This window comes from Aquarana catesbeiana, linkage group LG13 (assembly GCF_042186555.1).
Source record: "Aquarana catesbeiana isolate 2022-GZ linkage group LG13, ASM4218655v1, whole genome shotgun sequence".
Lineage (NCBI taxonomy): Eukaryota > Metazoa > Chordata > Amphibia > Anura > Ranidae > Aquarana > Aquarana catesbeiana.
The window spans coordinates 176,863,852-176,883,930 of NC_133336.1; the positions used below are offsets into that span (position 1 = coordinate 176,863,852).

Genomic DNA, 20,079 nt, shown 5'->3' on the forward strand with positions numbered 1-20,079 from the left:
TTGGTTCTGTTCTAAACTTGATGGAGTTGTGCATTTCTCACTGTTGCCAGTAGGTGTCACTGGTACCACAGGACAGTATTAGAATTACAACTAGGTTGAGCTGTAATGAATATTCTTTTTCCAGAAACAGCCCAGTAGGAGGTTCCTGGCCACTGTACATTTTGGGAAGGGGTATTTATTGGACAGATGCCATGTGCTTTAGGCAATTTGTTACCTCTGGGCTCTCCTGGCCCGAAGATGTGCTGTTGCAAATTCTGCAAGTAGGCCCAGAAGCCTGTCTGGGGCCTACTAATCCTGAGTTGGTCTTTAGGCTGTCTTGCCTGTGTGGAAGAAGCCGAGCCGAGCTGAGGAGATCCAGGGGAGGACCTTTGCTGGAGAGAGCCAGGATGAAGGCTGGTCTCTCAGGAGGGCTCGTTTGGAGGACGCACCTATATCTAAACTACCCTTACAGTAACAGTATCGCTGGGTCGGCTTAAAAGTTCTGGTACTGTCAAGCTGTTCTACAATCTAAACAAGGTAACTATCTCCTGGCTGCTAAGTCTGTGAGAGAGATTTATCCAGGAGTTCTATTAGCTGCTAGGTCTGTGTGAGAGACCTATCCAATTATCCAAGATCCTATAAAAGAAAGCTGTTTTGCCTTTGGATTCAAGGAGTCTGTAAGTGATCTGCAAAAGGGTATCTGAAACCTCCCCTAACCCTCTCTCCTACTACTTCTCTCAAGTTCTCATTATAGCATTGAAAAATACTTAAAGTGACTGGCGCCTAAATTCTGTTCTAACTTCCCATTATAGCCATGGACTCAGCCCTGGGGTAAATGTAAGCTTGCCCCCTGCCTCTGGAGGTACCTCCCTGGTAAACCCAGGGGGGCGCTACATAAAAATAAACTGATTTTAAATGCATAACCTACACAGATATAATGCTTCATTCTTTAATTCCTATTACATCTGGATAGTAGAGGAAATTATTCAAAGTTCACATAGACAGACACTGGTGTATTAGGGGCACACCAGAAACACAAAGTACAAATACAAGACACTGTGTTTAATTTAGCTGGATACATACACATACTGTACCTATCCTGCTGCACAATTGATTGTTTGATATCATGAATAATTACAATAACTATTACTTACCCCTTTCTGGTATGGTCCAGTGGACCTGGACTGGAGAAGTACTAAACCAGACTTCGCAGGTCACATGATCCCCATAGTTCATGAAGCCTTTGGGAAGGGAGAGTAGGTTTTGGAAAATCCAGGCGCCACCAGGTTCCCTTGTAGAGATCATTTTGCCTTTTTGATATGTACCAGAGATGTTCCAGGTAATAAGAACTAGGCGAGAAGTTACTCTCACTGTACAAACCAGCTGGATGGCAGTGTTGATAGAAGGATAATGAGAGTGAACTAGGAGATGGATTGGAATTTCGGGTTGGGAAACTTCTGCAAGTGATGATTAGAGAAAGTAGAACATGAGCAATATAATCCATATGAAACACAACTTTCAAACCTTTGAGGGGATAGGCAGTTTGAGGGGTCAGAAAAGCTTCAGCAAAGTCTAGCTGCCATCCAGTAAATCAAGAGAGATACAGTATATACTATATATATATATATATATATATATATATATATATATATATATATATATATATATATATATATATATATATATATATATATATATATATATATATATATATATATATATATATATATATACCAGTTGTGCTCATAAGTTTACATACCCTGGCAGAATTTATGATTTCTTGGACATTTTTCAGAGAATATGAATGATAACAGAAAAACGTTTCTTTCACTCATGGTTAGTGTTTAGCTGAAGCCATTTATTATCAATCAACTGTGTTTATTCTTTTTAAATCATAATGGCAACAGAAACTACCAAAATGACTCTGATCAAAAGTTTATATACCCCAGTTCTTAATACCGTGTATTGCCCCCCCCTTTAATATCAATGACAGCTTGAAGTCTTTTGTGGTAATTGTGGATGAGGCTCTTTATCTTCTCAGATGGTAAAGCTGCCCATTCCTCCTGGCAAAAAGCCTCCAGTTCCTGTAAATTCTTGGGCTGTTTTGCATGAACTGCACGTATGAGATCGCCCCAGAGTGGCTTAATGATGTTGAGGTCAGGAGACTGAGATGGCCACTCCAGAACCTTCACGTTAATTTGCTGTAGCTAATGACAGGTCCACTTGACCTTGTGTTTTGGATCATTGTCACTTTGGACTGTCCAAGTACGCCCCATACGCAGCTTCCTGGCTGATGAATGCAAATGTTCCTCCAGTATTTTATATAATATATATATTATAGTATATTATTATAGTAGTAGTAGTATAGTATAGTATTATAGTATATAACTGTATATATATATATATATCTTATAAATATTATATATCAACTTGCTCCTACAAAGAATAAGAAATACATCTCCTCAGCCACCAATTCTTATTGAGAAACTGGCTTGCCCTGAAGGTTTAAATCTTGTTAGTTGTGGGAAATAACTTCAGTTCTCAGTAGGAACAGGTTAAAACATAAGGCCCATAATCTTAAAGAAGAATTAAACCCTTCTATCCTTGACAGTTAGACCCCTTTCACACCGAGGGCGTTTTGCAGGAGCTATAGCGCCTGCAATCCGCCCTCAAACAGCTGCTCCATTGTCTCCAGTGTAAAAGCCTGAGGGCTTTCACACTGGAGCGGTGCGCTGGCAGGACGTCAGGAAAAGTCCTGCCAGCAGCTTCTTTGGAGCGGTGAAGGAGCGGTGTGAGTTTACCGCTCCTCCACCGCTGCTCCCCATTAAAATCAATGGGGCAGCGTGGCTATACCGCTATTGCGGTGCATTGCGGGCGGTTTTAACCCTTTCTCGGCTGCTAGCGGGGGTTAAAATCGCCCTGCTAGTGGCCGAAATGCGCCGCAAATCCGACGGTAAAACGCTGCTAAAAATAGCAGCATTTTACCGCCGACGCTATGGGCAGCTCGGTGTGAAAGGGCTCTTAAGGAAGCTGCCATCTGACAGTTGTTATTAATGGCATGCCTTGAATGTAACTGCTTTGGGGAACAGTTACATTGATGGGTTTAGTTCCTCTTTAACCACTTGCTGACTGGCTCACGCTGATATACGTGAATAGAATGGCATGTACAGGCATACTAACGTACCTGTACATTGCCCTTTAAGATGCGGCATTGTGGGTGCACGTGCGCCGCGAGCTCAGTGAGTGTGATCGTGTGTCCCGCGGACTTGATGTCCACGGGGATACTCACGATCGTCTCACAGAGAGGAAGAACGGAAATGCTGATGTAAACAAGCATTTCCCCATTCTTCCTAGTGACAGGACACTTATCACAGCTCCCTGTGATCGGGAGCGGTGATCAGTGTCGCGACATACGTAGCCCACCCCCCCCCACAGTTAGAACACATCCCTAGGACACACTTAACCCCTGCAGCACCCCCTACCGGTTAACCCCTTCACTGCCAGTCACATATACACAGTACACAATGCATTTTTAATCGCACTGATCACTGTATAAATGTAAATGGTCCCAAAATGGCGCCAAAAGTGCCCGATCTGTCCCCCATAATGTCGCAGTCATGATAAAAAAAAAATCACAGATCGCCGCCATTACTAGTAAAAATAAAATATTAATAAACATGCCATAAAACGATCCCCTATTTTGTAGACGCTATAACTTTTGCGCAAACCACTCAATAAACGCTTATTGCGATTTTTTTTACCAAAAATATGTAGAAGAATGAAGAATATGTATCGGCCTAAACTGAGGAAAAAAATGTTTTTTATATATTTTTTGGGGATATTTAATATAGCAAAAAAGTAAATATTGTGTTTTTTTTCAAAATTGTCGCTCTTTTTTTGTTTATAGCGCAAAAAATAAAAACCGCAGAGGTGATCAAATACCACCAAAAGAAAGCTCTATTTGTGGACATCAATTTTGTTTGGGAGCCACATCGCACGACCGCACAATTATCAGTTAAAGCGACGCAGTGCCGAATCGCAAAAAGTGCTCTGGTCTTTGGCCAGCCAAATGGTCCGGGGCTGAAGTGGTTAATGCTAGCTGAGAAAAATAATGTATGTTTTTAGTAAGAACACCTTAAAACATAAGGCCCATAAACTTTGATATACATACCATAGAAGACAACTGTAGATGTCTTAAAATAGAAGGTTGAGGGAAAACCAGGAGATGGTGTTGAAAATTGGGGTTTCGTGTTTGTTGAAAACTAGGGTTTAGGGTGTTATTTAGTTTTATTGTGCAGTATAAATTAAATAACAAGCTCTTTCAGTGTACTGTGGATGGGCAGAATATGACTAAACAGAACTTTAAAATGCCCAGCCTCCACAGAAATCTAATTGGTAGGACAGCTGACTGAGATACTTTATTGCATCCCAAAAAATGTATTCTACTGCCCATTCAACACTTGGATTCACTATATCTCTCATCTAGCAGCTAGTGCTTCCTTCTCTTACCAGAAAGCCTTGAAAATTAATATAATGTAACAGAAAAATCTGTAAATCAATTATCAGAAACCCGCTCCTGTATTTTCTCTCTTCTGCTCTTCATACAATAACTCACCGTCACAAGTCCAACCCAGATAACCAAGAAGATTCAAATGTGGGATGTAATAAAAATCTGAATCCAGTATTGTGTTCCCTGCTTGGTTAACCTTTCTGCAGCCAACTTATGCAAAACACAGTATTGATATTGAAAACCTTACCTTCCACAATAAGAAATGTTCCATTTGCAAAGGTTCTGGAAAAACCATATGTGCAGTAGTAGACTCCAGAATCTTTTGGCTTTGCTTTGTGTATCTTCAGTTTTGTTTCATAACGATTGTGCTCACATTCATAATCATTATCCTTATAATTCAGACAGGATATGGCAAGAATATATCGATCTCCTGGTGTCCAAGTCTCTTGATACCAGTTGATTCTAGCCCCAGATTCTAAATTATCATTAGACACACATCCTATAACTGCAGTATCACCGATGTCAACTGATACCGTCTCCTGAGGCTGATACAAGACAATATGAGCACCAGCCACTGTGAAAATAAATAAATATATATGAATAACAAAAAGGAATGCAGTAAACTAATAACCATGCATATATATATATATATATATATATATATATATATATATATATATATATATATATATATATATATATATATATAGGAAGGCCAGTATGGTGGCCTGAATTTATGGGAGGAGCCCGGGGGGGTATTTAAGCAGCCCGCTCACCTGTGGTGCTTGTCGGTTTCCTGTGCGCGATACGTTACGTCACTAGGCCGACTATTCGAATACCAACGTCCGCAAGTTGTTGTCTCGCGAAGTTCCCGCATTGCTATTTTCGTGCTCGAGTGTCAGTGTTTACCGATTCGTATCGTTCGTACCACGCGTCTGGCTTGGCTGTCGCAGGTAGGGTCCCGTCGGACTTTTGTTTTTTACGCATTGTTAGATATCATGTCACTAAACCGTGATATCAAACTTACGAAGCTCCCACAACTTTTACGTACGTTACCGCAATGTATATCACTCGCACTATCGTTATGTAACCATTTCGTGTTATTTAAGGAAACCACCGCGACGCGTGCGTCGCTTCATTTCAGGCATGTCTAAACTGCTAAAAACATGAGTCAGCAGACAGCCATAGCGATTCGCAGTTCACAATCTTATCGAACCACGTCAGTTTGATACCAATCATTTCTCATTTCTGAACATTTCTAGATACATTTCTATCATTTCAAAATCATTTCTCATTTCAGTCACATACCGCGCTCCGATTCGAATCCAGTCGCACCTAAAAGATGCACCGATTCGCTCCGGTGTGCCCCAGTAGTTACGGCCTCATTTCAGTACATGCTCCAGAGTCACGTCATAAGCAGTCGATAAAAAAAAAAAAATATATATATATATCGACTCACCGATTCGTACCTCTGTCATGGTTATCATTTCATTGCCACGTAGCACACTCCGATACGAATTTAGTCGCATGGAAATGCACCGATTCGTCTCGGCGTGCCCCAGGTATTTGCCACATTTCAGTACATGCTCCAGAGTCCGATTCGTAGTCAGTCGCTACAGCAGCACGACCGGTTCGCGCCTCTGTCATGGCAAAATAATATGTTACACCTGCACTTACCGCGCTCCGCTTCGAATCCAGTCGCATCCTCCATGCACCGATTCATTACGGCGTGCCCCAGGGCTCGGCCTCATTTCAGAAACATGCTCCAGAGTCCGGATCACAGCTAGTCGCAGATATCGGGCGACTGATCCGCATCTCTGTCATGGGAATTGCTACCATTTTGCTAGTCGCAAAATGCGGCACAACCAATGCGAGCCTCGGTTAAGGTAAATACATTTCTCTCATTTCGTTCACACTGCGCTCCGATTCGAATCCAGATGCATCAATCATGCACCGATTCGTCCCGGTGTGCACCACTGCTTTTCAATTGCCTCATTTCAGTACATGCTCCAGAGCCCGGTTTTCGGTCGGCTCAATCACGACACGACCGAGCCGGACCTCTGTCATGGAGTTCACTCATTTCATTATCAAGGCAAACATTTCAAAATCATTTCATTGTCACAAGATTGCAAGTACCATACAAGTCATTGCTTCAAGGAAGTCAGCAAACCCTTCACGAATTATCACCAAAAAAAAAAAAAAAAAAAAAGGCAAGAAATAAGTTGGGTAAGTACGACTTAGAGAATCAAAGGAAAAACTTGAAATTCATGTCACCCCCAATAGGTTACAGTCAACCAAAAAATACGAGCTCAAAGACAGGATATTCTCATCAGATCAATCATGTCACAGGCCGGCAGCGAAGACTTCACGGCCCCTCTGTCACCTTCCCCGGTCTCAGAGAGCGGCAGCGTGCAATCCCTCAGGGGATGGACTATCCCCAAACTGACGGCGGAGCTAAGACGCAGAGGTGTGCCCTTCCCCGCCGCATCGAGGAAAGGCGAGCTGTTCAAGCTCCTTTTTCCCCCACCAGCAGCAGGACCCAGTACCCAACAGGCATCCCTTCAGTCAATATCTTCGGCCATCGCACAACTTCACACGATGGTGTCGTCCCTGTCTACCTCGGTCTCAGACATACAAACCAGGGTGGCACTCCTGGAGGCTCGACCGACCGCGGCTATCGGTGGTCCTTAAAACTAAAGACCCCAGACTGAACCGCAAGTTATCTGTCCCAGAATTCACCTTGCCCTTCGGCATGCTGAGAGACGTCCCATGCTCCGCCGCCCCCAGCAGAAGGGAAGAGATGGATTGTACCTCCATACGGTAGTAGACTTGGGCTACAAGTATGGAGGATTTCCTTTTACGATTACCACCGTTCCTTTTCTGCAAAGGCTGCAGCCAGACTCACACAGTTCCAAACAACAACAAATTGGAGTCTCATGGACACAGAGCTCTTCTGCCGCCATTTTGCCGGCTTACGCTCACCCCTAGGTGCGATTTGCCAGACCTCCATCCACACTGCCACCTGGTGCGCCAATGCGACTATCAAACGTCCTTTCGAAATTTCCCTCTACCTCCGGTGCACTTCAGGGTCAGTCGGCCCCTGAACAAACGCCTCAGGTGGACAAATTCGGACGCCCACTCCGAACCGTGGGAGGGGCAGCCATCTGCAATAATTACAATTGCGGGTCCTGCAACATCAGTCAGTGTCGCCTACTCCACATCTGCACCTTATGCCAAAGAGCGCACCCAAGGAACTTGTGCGAAGTCAAACAACAGAAGAGGGCATGACTAAGCCGGATCAACGTCTTATGGCTAAGACTCTACCTCACCTCACATCCCACCCCCTCTCTGGCCACCTACCTTATTTAGGGCTTCACAGTAGGCTTTCACACAGGCCTCATTTCACTACCCCACAGTACGTACGAATGTGGGAATCTTTGTTCAGCAGCCATCGACGAACAAACCATAGATCGGCTCTTACAAACAGAACTAGACCGAGAGTACGTTATAGGCCTTTCACTCAGCCCCCTTTCAGCACTTGGAGAGTCAGCCCTATTGGGGCTTGTCAAGGGCAAATTCACAAATACATTACGTTTGGTGTACGACCTGTCTGCGCCGCATTCTTCCCACATCCCCAGTCTCAATTCCCTGATTCCCTCCGAAGAATTCTCCCTAAAATATTCCTCCGTAGACATGCCGATACAAGCAGTCATCAAAACAGGTACAGGTGCCTGGCTTTCCAAAGCCGACATCTCGGATGCCTTTAAGCTCCTGCCTATCCACCCATCCCTTTGGTGCTGGCATGGCATCAAATGGAAGGAGGCATATTATTTGGCCACAAAACTGACGTTCGGTTCGAAGAGTAGCCCTTGGCTCTTCGACACATTCGCTCAGTCTCTTGCTTGGATACGGTTACACAAGGCTCAGTGACAAAAAGTCATCCATTACCTGGACGACTTCCTACTAATAGAACCTCCCAGCAAGCCCCCAGGAGACCTCGACAAACTCAGAGCGATATTCGGAAAACTCAATCTTCCCATCGCCGAGCACAAAGTAGAAGGCCCAGCACATAACATCACCTTTCTCGGGGTCAACTTAGACACCTGCGCTATGCAAGCCAGTCTCCCCCTCGACAAACTAACCCGCATTAAGGCGGTCCTTCACAAATTCACCCACACCAAGGGGTGTACCAAGAAGTAGTTGCAATCTCTCCTGGGAATGCTGAATTTCGCCATGCGAATTATTCCACAAGGCCTCACCTTCGGGTCACGCCTGCTGAGATTCCTGCCAGAAACACAAGACCCCGATCAGATCTTAAATCTAGACTCCGCAGCAATAGCGGACCTATCTATGAGGGACGAATTCCTGTCCTCCCGGAATGGTATATCCCTAATTATACCCATGGTTTCAGCCCTGTCACCCCAGGGGTGACAGACGCTGCAGCCACCACAGGTTTCGCGGCAATTTTTGGCCATCATTGGTTTTCAGGACCCTGGCCTCAACAGATACTGTTGATACCCGGCTTTATTCAAACATCTTCCCTCTTCGAACTCTATCCCATAGTGGCAGCTGCACAACTCTGGGGTCACCATTGGACAGGGCAAACAGTAATCTTCACCACCGACAATCATGCCACGGCAGACATCAACAAAGGCAGGTCCAATTCCCTAGCAGTCATGTCCTTCCTGCGCAGATTGGTACAACTGTCCTTACAGCATCAGTTTAACATACACGGTGCATTATTCCAGGCAGATACAACTTAGCTGCTGACGCACTGTCACGTTTTAACTACACCTCCTTTTTCAAACAGGTTCCCGGAGCCGATCCAGTGTCGGCCCCTATCCCTGCCTGGTCACAACTGACCCTGGACTAGTTCAACATTACAAGGAGCAACGCAGCTCATCAATCACTCACTCTCTCATAACACACTCAAAGCCTACCAGACAGCTTGGAAGGTGTTCAATAAATTTCTCACATCCTGCCGTAAAGGACCAATAGATGTCAAACAGGTACTGGCCTTCATTTCATACTGCCACACTCAGCTGGCTTATCTTACAATACCATTCGGCTATACCTAGCCGGCATACAACATTTCTTGACTCTTGAAGACCCCACAAAATCTTCACTGTTCTCATCACACGCTATACGAGCCATCCTAAGGGGCATCCAGAAACAACAACCAGTGATCAGTACTAAGCGCTTACCCATTACGGGGCCCATCTTCAGGGATATGTCGACTATTCTGGCTACTTCGCCATTCGGTCTGCTGCCCAGCACGGTCCTACAAGCAGCCATATAGTTGGCTTACTACGGGTTCTTGCGACCTGGCGAATTCACCTATAACCACCCCACAGACCAAGTATTATGCAGACGGCACTTGCTTCGCCACCAAGACCATTTCATCCTTCACCTCGAGGTTTCTAAAACCCAGCAAACAGGCTCTGGAGTGGACATTCACCTCTACAGAACCAATAACAGCTGGTGTCCAGTCACCGTACTTAAACGTCTCCTCTCACTCCTGCCTGAACAATCGGACACCAGTCCTCTTCTACCATTCCCAGTTAAACCCTTAAACGCATGTCAGTTTGTAAAACACATAAGGATACTTCTCCGCAATCTTCACCTTAACCCCAGTCAGTACTCCGGACACTCCTTCCGCATCGGAGCAGCCTCCGCAGCAACCCACCAGGGGGTTCCAGACCACATCATCAAAAAACTAGGCAGATGGAAATCAGCCTGCTTCGCCCGGTATATACCCAATCCTCAAGTAGAGATGGCACAGGCATTCTCCAAATTGGCTCAATGAATACCTGAAAACCAATAATATATCATACCCCTACCTGAATGTTTTTGCCCCCTTATTTTGGCATACCGGCCATTAGACCAAGGCACACTTTCAGGTCCATTTCATATGGTAAGTCCACACTTCCAGGTCTATTTCCGATGGTAAGTCTTATCTTTACTATAAGTGTTATCTATGTCCATATCGGACATAGGGCTCCGACCATAAATATATATATATATATATATATATATATATATATTTTTATTTATTTATATTATACTGTAATATATTATATATTTGATATATAATATATATTTATTTTTAAATATATATTACATTCATTTTCAAGTACATACTTAATAGTAATATTTGAGACAAAGTCCAAAATATTAAAAATTATATTAAGTTTTAATATGTAAAATATTAAAACCTTGGTGCACAATATCACAAGTGGTAAGATATTCTATTGAATTTTATTACTAACAGAGATTTAAATGTAAAATGTCTATGTTCTTTGCTTCCCTGGGCTAAATATGTTTTTAATTTAAGATTTTTAAATTTTAAAGGCGGACCACACATATGTTTTTTTTTTCAATCAGCCAGCGGTCTGATCAAAAAAACTGAACTGATTTCCCCATCCACAGAAGCGAGGTAGATGGAGGAATTGTCCCTGCTATGTTGTTGTATTCTGACTTCAGGGACTCCTCTGCTTTCGGAATACACTGATTAACGCTGCAGCTAATCGAACAAAACTTTTTTCAATAAGCCTATTTGTGAGAAGCCAAACATTAGATCAACTTCTCATAAACGGGAATCAAAATTCGGCTGGTACCTACTGAACAGGATAGATTTCGATCCATTTATGGCCAGATTAAGAATGATTAACCTTAGTTTGTAGAGATCTGAAATTGGAAACAGTTAATTAGTTTAGAAAAGACATCTGGAAGGGTTGGCAACATTCCATCTGCAAAAATACTGTGTGTTGCCATCCCACAATAGGTTTTTTAGGCTAAGCTTCTCTAAACAAGAAAACACTGGAAAATGTGCATGTATTGCAGAAATGTTCATAATCAAATGTGAATATTAAAAATTTGAAATCTGTGAGGGTGCTGTGACCTTTCCTTCCCCACAAGTGAGGATCGCAGCACTACCTCAGATCTCAAATTCTGAATATTCAAATTTGAATATGAGTGTTTGGTCTGAATTTTAAGGTGGCAGCAGTGGCCAGATAAATAATAATTTTATATAATAATAATTTTCTTTTCTTTGTGTAATGCACACAACAATCGCACTTGTTTCTCTTGAGCATGGGGTAGATCATTTGATTTTGTTGCAGAAATGTACTGTATACTTTTTTATTTCACACTTTAACCTCATACAGGATAAATTTAAGTTAAAAATAAATTTACTTTGTATGTACATATATATACATATATATATATATATATATATATATATATATATATATATATATATATATATATATATATATATATATATATATATATATATATATATATATATATATATATATATATATATATATATATATGTGTATATGTATATGTACATACAGTGCCTTGAAAAAGTATTCACCCCCTTGGCTTTTTACCTATTTTGTTACATTACAGCCTTTAGTTCAATGTTTTTTTTTTAATCTGAATTATATGTGATGGATCAGAACACAATAGTCTAAGTTGGTGAAGTAAAATTAGAAAAATATATACATAAAATTATTTTTCAGAAATGAACCACTTCAGCCCCGGAAGATTTTACCCCCTTCCTGACCAGAGCACTTTTTGCGATTCGGCATTGTGTCGATTTAACTGACAATTGCGTGGTCAAGCAACGTTGCACCCAAACAAAATTGACGTCCTTTTTTTTCCAACAAATAGAGCTTTCTTTTGGTGGTATTTAATCACCTCTGCGGTTTTTATTTTTTGCACTATAAACAAAAAAGAGCGACAATTTTGAAAAAAATATTTTATATTTTTGCTATAATAATTATCCCACAAAAATATATAAAAAACCCTATTTTTTTCCTCAGTTTAGGCTGATATGTATTCTACATATTTTTGTTAAAAAAATTGCAATAAGCGTATATTGATTGGTTTGCGCAAAATTTATAGCGTCTACAAAATAGGGGATAGTTTTTTTTACTAGTAATTGCAGCGATCTGCGATTTTTATCATAACTGTGACATTATGGCGGACAGATCGGACACTTTTGACACTATTTTGGGACCATTGTCATTTATACAGCGATCAGTGTTATAAAAATGGATTGATTACTGTGTAAATGACACTGGCCGTGAAGGGGTTAACCACTAGGGGGCGGTGAAGGGGTTAAGTGTGTCCTAGGGAGTTATTCTAACTGTGAGGGGGCTGGGCTTCAACACACAGGACAGTGATCACTGCTTTCGATGACAGAGAGCAATGATCTCTGTCCTGTCACTAGGCAGAACGGGGAAATGCTTTGTCTACAAAAGCATCTCCCTGTTCTTCCTCTCCATGACACAAGCGCGGGCACCCCAACAGACATCGAGTCCGCGAGATTCCTTCTTAAAGGGGACGTACCTGGGCGTACTTTTACCTACCAGTTCCATTCTGCCGAGGTAAATCGGCGTGCGCTGGTCGGAAAGCGGTAAAAACTGACAATTGGCATGTGCGTATGTATTCACCCTCTTTGTTATGAAGCCCATAAAAAAGCTCTGGTGCAACCAATTACCTTCAGAAGTCACATAATTAGTAAAATGATGTCCCCCTGTGTGAAAAATAAGTGTTACTTGATCTGTCATTACATATACACACCTTTTTGAAAGGCCCCAAAGGCTGCAACACCTAAGCAAGAGACACCACTAACTAAACACTGCCATGAAGACCAAGGAACTCTTCAAACAAGTAAGGGACAATGTATATAGGCAATAATGAATCAATTAAATTAGATAAATATATAAATACACAATTATAAATATATAAATATATAAAGTGTCTCTTCGGTATTGCAGCAGCGCTGTGCACCCCAATTAAACAGGGTCTCTTTCTTAATCTATTTCAGAAAGTTCAAACATGGATCTGATAGCCAGAGTCCCACCAATAAATAATCAAGATGTATTCTGTGAGGGTAGTAATCCTTTCACCAAGCGATACACCACGTGCTGGGGTCCCCAATGAAAACTCACTCACCAGAAATCAGATCAATAAAAGCCTTGATTAATAGTAGTAAATCTGCATCAATATCCAAAGCGACCACCAGATGTCAGTATTATTCCCAGTAGTTCCAATAGGATATGTAGAAGAAACAAAAATGCTCACATAGCGTGATACTGCTAAACATCTTTATTTGAACCATCCAAACATCCCCTTAAAACCATGCATACCAAAATTTAATAAACATTGAGCAAAGATAACAAAGTGCACTGTGCCTGATTGCGTCCTCCAGTCGTGAAAACCTGTCAGGAGCGCTCCCTGTGTGTAACCACAGTCACACGCTTCCTGGTTCCTCGGTTGGTGGAGCACATGCGTCACTTCCTGTGCGACACGTCCCTAACGTTTCGTCACTTCCTGGACTTCTTCTGAGGGCGTGACACACAAGAAAGGAGGCCGGTATTTATATAAGTGACAGGCGGAACAGCCAATCAGCAGAAGCAGACGCCCGGATGACTCACACATCCCCGCCCCTAATGCTAAATACTGTCAGCAATGTGTGAAATAACATCATCCAGACATTCTGCTCCCACAGGTCGTATTAAGCATAACAATACCGGTTCTAGTGGAAGATGACCTAATGCATAAAAAACAAGTACCTTGAATACCTGCAATCATTCAGTGTATGCGGCGCGGACATTGATCCGCAGCGCTATCATTGAGCAAGCACACTTTCGGTATTCATTAAAACTGATTAAAATATTCTCTCAAAATATAAAAGTTTTCAGTAAACAAGAATTGTCTAGCAATTTTACATCATACATTGCTTATCCTATGAATAAAGATAAAAACTGCACAGCGATTTTCTAGCACGTATTGAATAATCGCATACGCTAAATTGCACCTGATAAACATATGTTGGAATATTAAAATAAATATATTGTCTAGTAATTTTACATCATACATTGCTTATCCTATGAAAAGATAAAAACTGCATAGCGATTTCCTAGCACGTATTGAATAATCGCATACGATAAATTGCACCTGATAAACACATGTTGAAATATTAAAATAAATATGTATTAAAATTGTATATCTAAAATGTATATATGTACATATATAAAATATATGACAATCCACATGTAAATATATGTATATAAAACATTTATATAAAACGTGATCATATTGGAGTCAAAATTATAATAAAAAAATTACACTGTGATAAAATGAAACTGGAACCATACCCCAGGGTATGTCTATGTGTCACTGATGAAACAATTTATGTCAAGCTCTATGTTAAGACCCTTGGGGGCAATCACATCCACAGAATAGATCCAATGGGTTTCACGTTTGGATAACTCTCGGATGCGATTTATGCCCCTCCAATGGGACTGGAGATGTTCAACCCCCCAAAATTCCAATCCCGTCGGGTCACTATCATGTTTTAATTTAAAATGCAGTGAGACGTTATGATCCTTATAGCCTATTTTTATGTTGTTTATGTGTTCAGCTATTCTCACCCGTAATAGCCTTTTTGTACGGCCTATATAGATTAAACCGCAAGGACATTTCAATGCGTACACCACAAAGGTGCTGTTGCATGTAATGAATTGTTTAATCCCGAAACTGCGATTATTAATCGGGGAAAGGAAACTATCAATTCCTCTAAGAGGTCTGGAGACCTCCCTGCAGGCTTTGCATCTCCTGCATGCAAAAAAGCCGTTGCGATCCCAAAATGTCGGAGGACGTTTAGGAGGGTCAATCACTTTCTTCACCACTCTGTCTCCAAAACTCGTGGTTTTTCTATAAATGAACTGGGGCTCAGAAGGTAATACTGTGGTGAGTTTCTTATCTAACCGGAGTATATGCCAGTGTCTTCTGAAGATCTCCTCCACTTCCTTGTATTGAGTATGAAATTGAGAAATAAAGCCCCACTCTTTATTACGATTTTTTTCTGTTGGTGCTACCTCAGAACCCACCGGCCGTGATTCTTGTAAGCATGTAATTCTAGGTATTTCAGCCACTTCCTCCACCACCTTCTTCAGTTTCTTCGGGTCATATCCCTTGGCTTCAAATCTCTCTGTAAGGACTTTAGATTGAATCCAGAACTGTGTATCTTCAGAGCAGTTTCTTCTTACTCTCATAATCTGTCCTTTTGGGATATTCCGGAGCCATAAAGGATGATGACCGCTTGAGATGGGCAAATAACTGTTCCTGTCTGTTTTTTTAAAATAAACTCTTGTTTCTAATTTATCGTTCACCCTATAAATGGTGACGTCCAAAAAGTTTATTTCTTCTTTATGCCATTCTGAAGTAAGCTTAATATTGTTATTATTATTATTCAAGGCCTGTATAAATGCTCCTAACGACTCAGATGTACCATTCCAGATAAAAAACAGGTCATCAATGAAGCGTTTGTAAAATATAAGTTCCGGCCTTTGTTCTCTAAAAATGGTCTTATCCTCCCACTCCGCCATGAACAAATTGGCTATGCTGGGCGCGAATTTCGCGCCCATCGCAACGCCTCTTTGTTGTGAGTAGAATGTACCGTCATACCAAAAATAGTTATGACAAAGGCAGAAATCCAAGGCATTCCTAAGGAAAATCTTTTGGTTGTGGGGAAGATCCTCTCTTTGACTGAGGGCCCAATTGAGCGCCAATAAGGCATCATCATGCTGTATGATGGAATAAAGAGAGGAAACGTCGGCTGTGACCAAAATTGCCTGCTCTCTTCCTATCAGGCTCACATTCTGCAAACAATTTAAAAAATTCTTAGTGTCCCTTATATATGAACGGGTATTAGTGACACTCTTTTGCAAGAACCGGTCCAAGTACTGACCCATTCTGGCCGAGACCGAATCAATACTGTTGACAATAGGTCTTGCTGGAGGATTAGAGGGGTCTTTGTGAATCTTCGGCAAGGTGTAGAGCGTGGGGATCCGACTGCTGGTGGGTAACAGGAACCTTTTCTCTTTGTCCGTTAGTACTCCGCTTTTTAAACCCATGTGTACTAGAAGATTTCTGCCTTTGTCATAACTATTTTTGGTATGACGGTACATTCTACTCACAACAAAGAGGCGTTGCGATGGGCGCGAAATTCGTGCCCAGCATAGCCAATTTGTTCATGGCGGAGTGGGAGGATAAGACCATTTTTAGAGAACAAAGGCCGGAACTTATATTTTACAAACGCTTCATTGATGACCTGTTTTTTATCTGGAATGGTACATCTGAGTCGTTAGGAGCATTTATACAGGCCTTGAATAATAATAATAACAATATTAAGCTTACTTCAGAATGGCATAAAGAAGAAATAAACTTTTTGGACGTCACCATTTATAGGGTGAACGATAAATTAGAAACAAGAGTTTATTTTAAAAAAACAGACAGGAACAGTTATTTGCCCATCTCAAGCGGTCATCATCCTTTATGGCTCCGGAATATCCCAAAAGGACAGATTATGAGAGTAAGAAGAAACTGCTCTGAAGATACACAGTTCTGGATTCAATCTAAAGTCCTTACAGAGAGATTTGAAGCCAAGGGATATGACCCGAAGAAACTGAAGAAGGTGGTGGAGGAAGTGGCTGAAATACCTAGAATTACATGCTTACAAGAATCACGGCCGGTGGGTTCTGAGGTAGCACCAACAGAAAAAAATCGTAATAAAGAGTGGGGCTTTATTTCTCAATTTCATACTCAATACAAGGAAGTGGAGGAGATCTTCAGAAGACACTGGCATATACTCCGGTTAGATAAGAAACTCACCACAGTATTACCTTCTGAGCCCCAGTTCATTTATAGAAAAACCACGAGTTTTGGAGACAGAGTGGTGAAGAAAGTGACTGACCCTCCTAAACGTCCTCCGACATTTTGGGATCGCAACGGCTTTTTTGCATGCAGGAGATGCAAAGCCTGCAGGGAGGTCTCCAGACCTCTTAGAGGAATTGATAGTTTCCTTTCCCGATTAATAATCGCAGTTTCGGGATTAAACAATTCATTACATGCAACAGCACCTTTGTGGTGTACGCATTGAAATGTCCTTGCGGTTTAATCTATATAGGCCGTACAAAAAGGCTATTACGGGTGAGAATAGCTGAACACATAAACAACATAAAAATAGGCTATAAGGATCATAACGTCTCACTGCATTTTAAATTAAAACATGATAGTGACCCGACGGGATTGGAATTTTGGGGGGTTGAACATCTCCAGTCCCATTGGAGGGGCATAAATCGCATCCGAGAGTTATCCAAACGTGAAACCCATTGGATCTATTCTGTGGATGTGATTGCCCCCAAGGGTCTTAACATAGAGCTTGACATAAATTGTTTCATCAGTGACACATAGACATACCCTGGGGTATGGTTCCAGTTTCATTTTATCACAGTGTAATTTTTTTATTATAATTTTGACTCCAATATGATCACGTTTTATATAAATGTTTTATATACATATATTTACATGTGGATTGTCATATATTTTATATATGTACATATATACATTTTAGATATACAATTTTAATACATATTTATTTTAATATTTCAACATGTGTTTATCAGGTGCAATTTATCGTATGCGATTATTCAATACGTGCTAGGAAATCGCTATGCAGTTTTTATCTTTTCATAGGATAAGCAATGTATGATGTAAAATTACTAGACAATATATTTATTTTAATATTCCAACATATGTTTATCAGGTGCAATTTAGCGTATGCGATTATTCAATACGTGCTAGAAAATCGCTGTGCAGTTTTTATCTTTATTCATAGGATAAGCAATGTATGATGTAAAATTGCTAGACAATTCTTGTTTACTGAAAACTTTTATATTTTGAGAGAATATTTTAATCAGTTTTAATGAATACCGAAAGTGTGCTTGCTCAATGATAGCGCTGCGGATCAATGTCCGCGCCGCATACACTGAATGATTGCAGGTATTCAAGGTACTTGTTTTTTATGCATTAGGTCATCTTCCACTAGAACCGGTATTGTTATGCTTAATACGACCTATGGGAGCAGAATGTCTGGATGATGTTATTTCACACATTGCTGACAGTATTTAGCATTAGGGGCGGGGATGTGTGAGTCATCCGGGCGTCTGCTTCTGCTGATTGGCTGTTCCGCCTGCCACTTATATAAATACCGGCCTCCTTTCTTGTGTGTCACGCCCTCAGAAGAAGTCCAGGAAGTGACGAAACGTTAGGGACGTGTCGCACAGGAAGTGACGCATGTGCTCCACCAACCGAGGAACCAGGAAGCGTGTGACTGTGGTTACACACAGGGAGCGCTCCTGACAGGTTTTCACGACTGGAGGACGCAATCAGGCACAGTGCACTTTGTTATCTTTGCTCAATGTTTATTAAATTTTGGTACGCATGGTTTTAAGGGGATGTTTGGATGGTTCAAATAAAGATGTTTAGCAGTATCACGCTATGTGAGCATTTTTGTTTCTTCTACATATCCTATTGGAACTACTGGGAATAATACTGACATCTGGTGGTCGCTTTGGATATTGATGCAGATTTACTACTATTAATCAAGGCTTTTATTGATCTGATTTCTGGTGAGTGAGTTTTCATTGGGGACCCCAGCACGTGGTGTATCGCTTGGTGAAAGGATTACTACCCTCACAGAATACATCTTGATTATTTATTGGTGGGACTCTGGCTATCAGATCCATGTTTGAACTTTCTGAAATAGATTAAGAAAGAGACCCTGTTTAATTGGGGTGCACAGCGCTGCTGCAATACCGAAGAGACACTTTATATATTTATATATTTATAATTGTGTATTTATATATTTATCTAATTTAATTGATTCATTATTGCCTATATACATGTTCTACTATTTAAGCAGCTGCTACTAGTCATATAATTATTTATGTGCCGCACATACACCGTTAGAATATTGTACTAAGCGCAGAGCATTGTTGTTTTTTTGGGACGGGCATATACAACATACATTCATTCAAGTAAGGGACAATGTTGTTGAGAAGTACAAGTCAGGGTTAGGTTATAAAAAAATATCCAAATCTTTGATGATCCCTAGGAGCACCATCAAATCTATCATAATCAAATGGAAAGAACATGGCACAGTAGCAAACCTGCCAAGAGACGGCCGCACACCAAAACTCATGGACCGGGCAAGGAGGGCATTAATCAGAGAGGCACCACAGAGACTTAAGGTAACCCTGGAGGAGCTGCAGAGTTCCACAGCAGAGAATGGAGTATTTGTACATAGGACGACAATAAGCCGTACGCTCCATAGAGTTGGGCTTTATGGCAGAGTGGCCAGAAGAAAGCGATTACTTTCAGCTAAAAACAAAATGGCACGTTTTAAGTTTGCGAAAAGGCATATGGGAGACTCCCAAAATGTATGGAGGAAGGTGCTCTAGTCTGATGAAACTAAAATTTAACTTTTTGGCCATCAAAGAAAACGTTATGTCTGGTGCAAACCCAACACATCACATCACCCAAAGAACACCATCAGTGAAACATGGTAGTGGCAGCATCATGCTGTGGGGATGTTTTTCAGCAGTCGGGACTGGGAAACTGGTCGGAGTTAAGGTAAATATGGATGGTGCTAAATACAGGAATATTCTTGAGAAAAACCTGTACCACTCTGTGTGTGATTTGAGGCTAGGACGGAGATTCACCTTCCA

General features: G+C 41.3%; 1 protein-coding gene across 2 annotated transcripts in view; it reads right to left on the reverse strand.

The window, feature by feature from the left end:
* Positions 1 to 20,079, reverse strand: part of LOC141116338 (uncharacterized) — a 49,387-nt gene that overhangs the window by 22,339 nt on the left and 6,969 nt on the right. For both annotated transcript variants that reach the window (XM_073608563.1, XM_073608561.1), the window contains exons 2-3: positions 4,737 to 5,063; positions 1,134 to 1,436 (exon numbers count right to left, since the gene is read on the reverse strand). In XM_073608563.1, the coding sequence (XP_073464664.1) occupies positions 1,134 to 1,436; positions 4,737 to 5,063 (630 nt within the window). The remainder of the gene's footprint in view (positions 1 to 1,133; positions 1,437 to 4,736; positions 5,064 to 20,079) is intronic.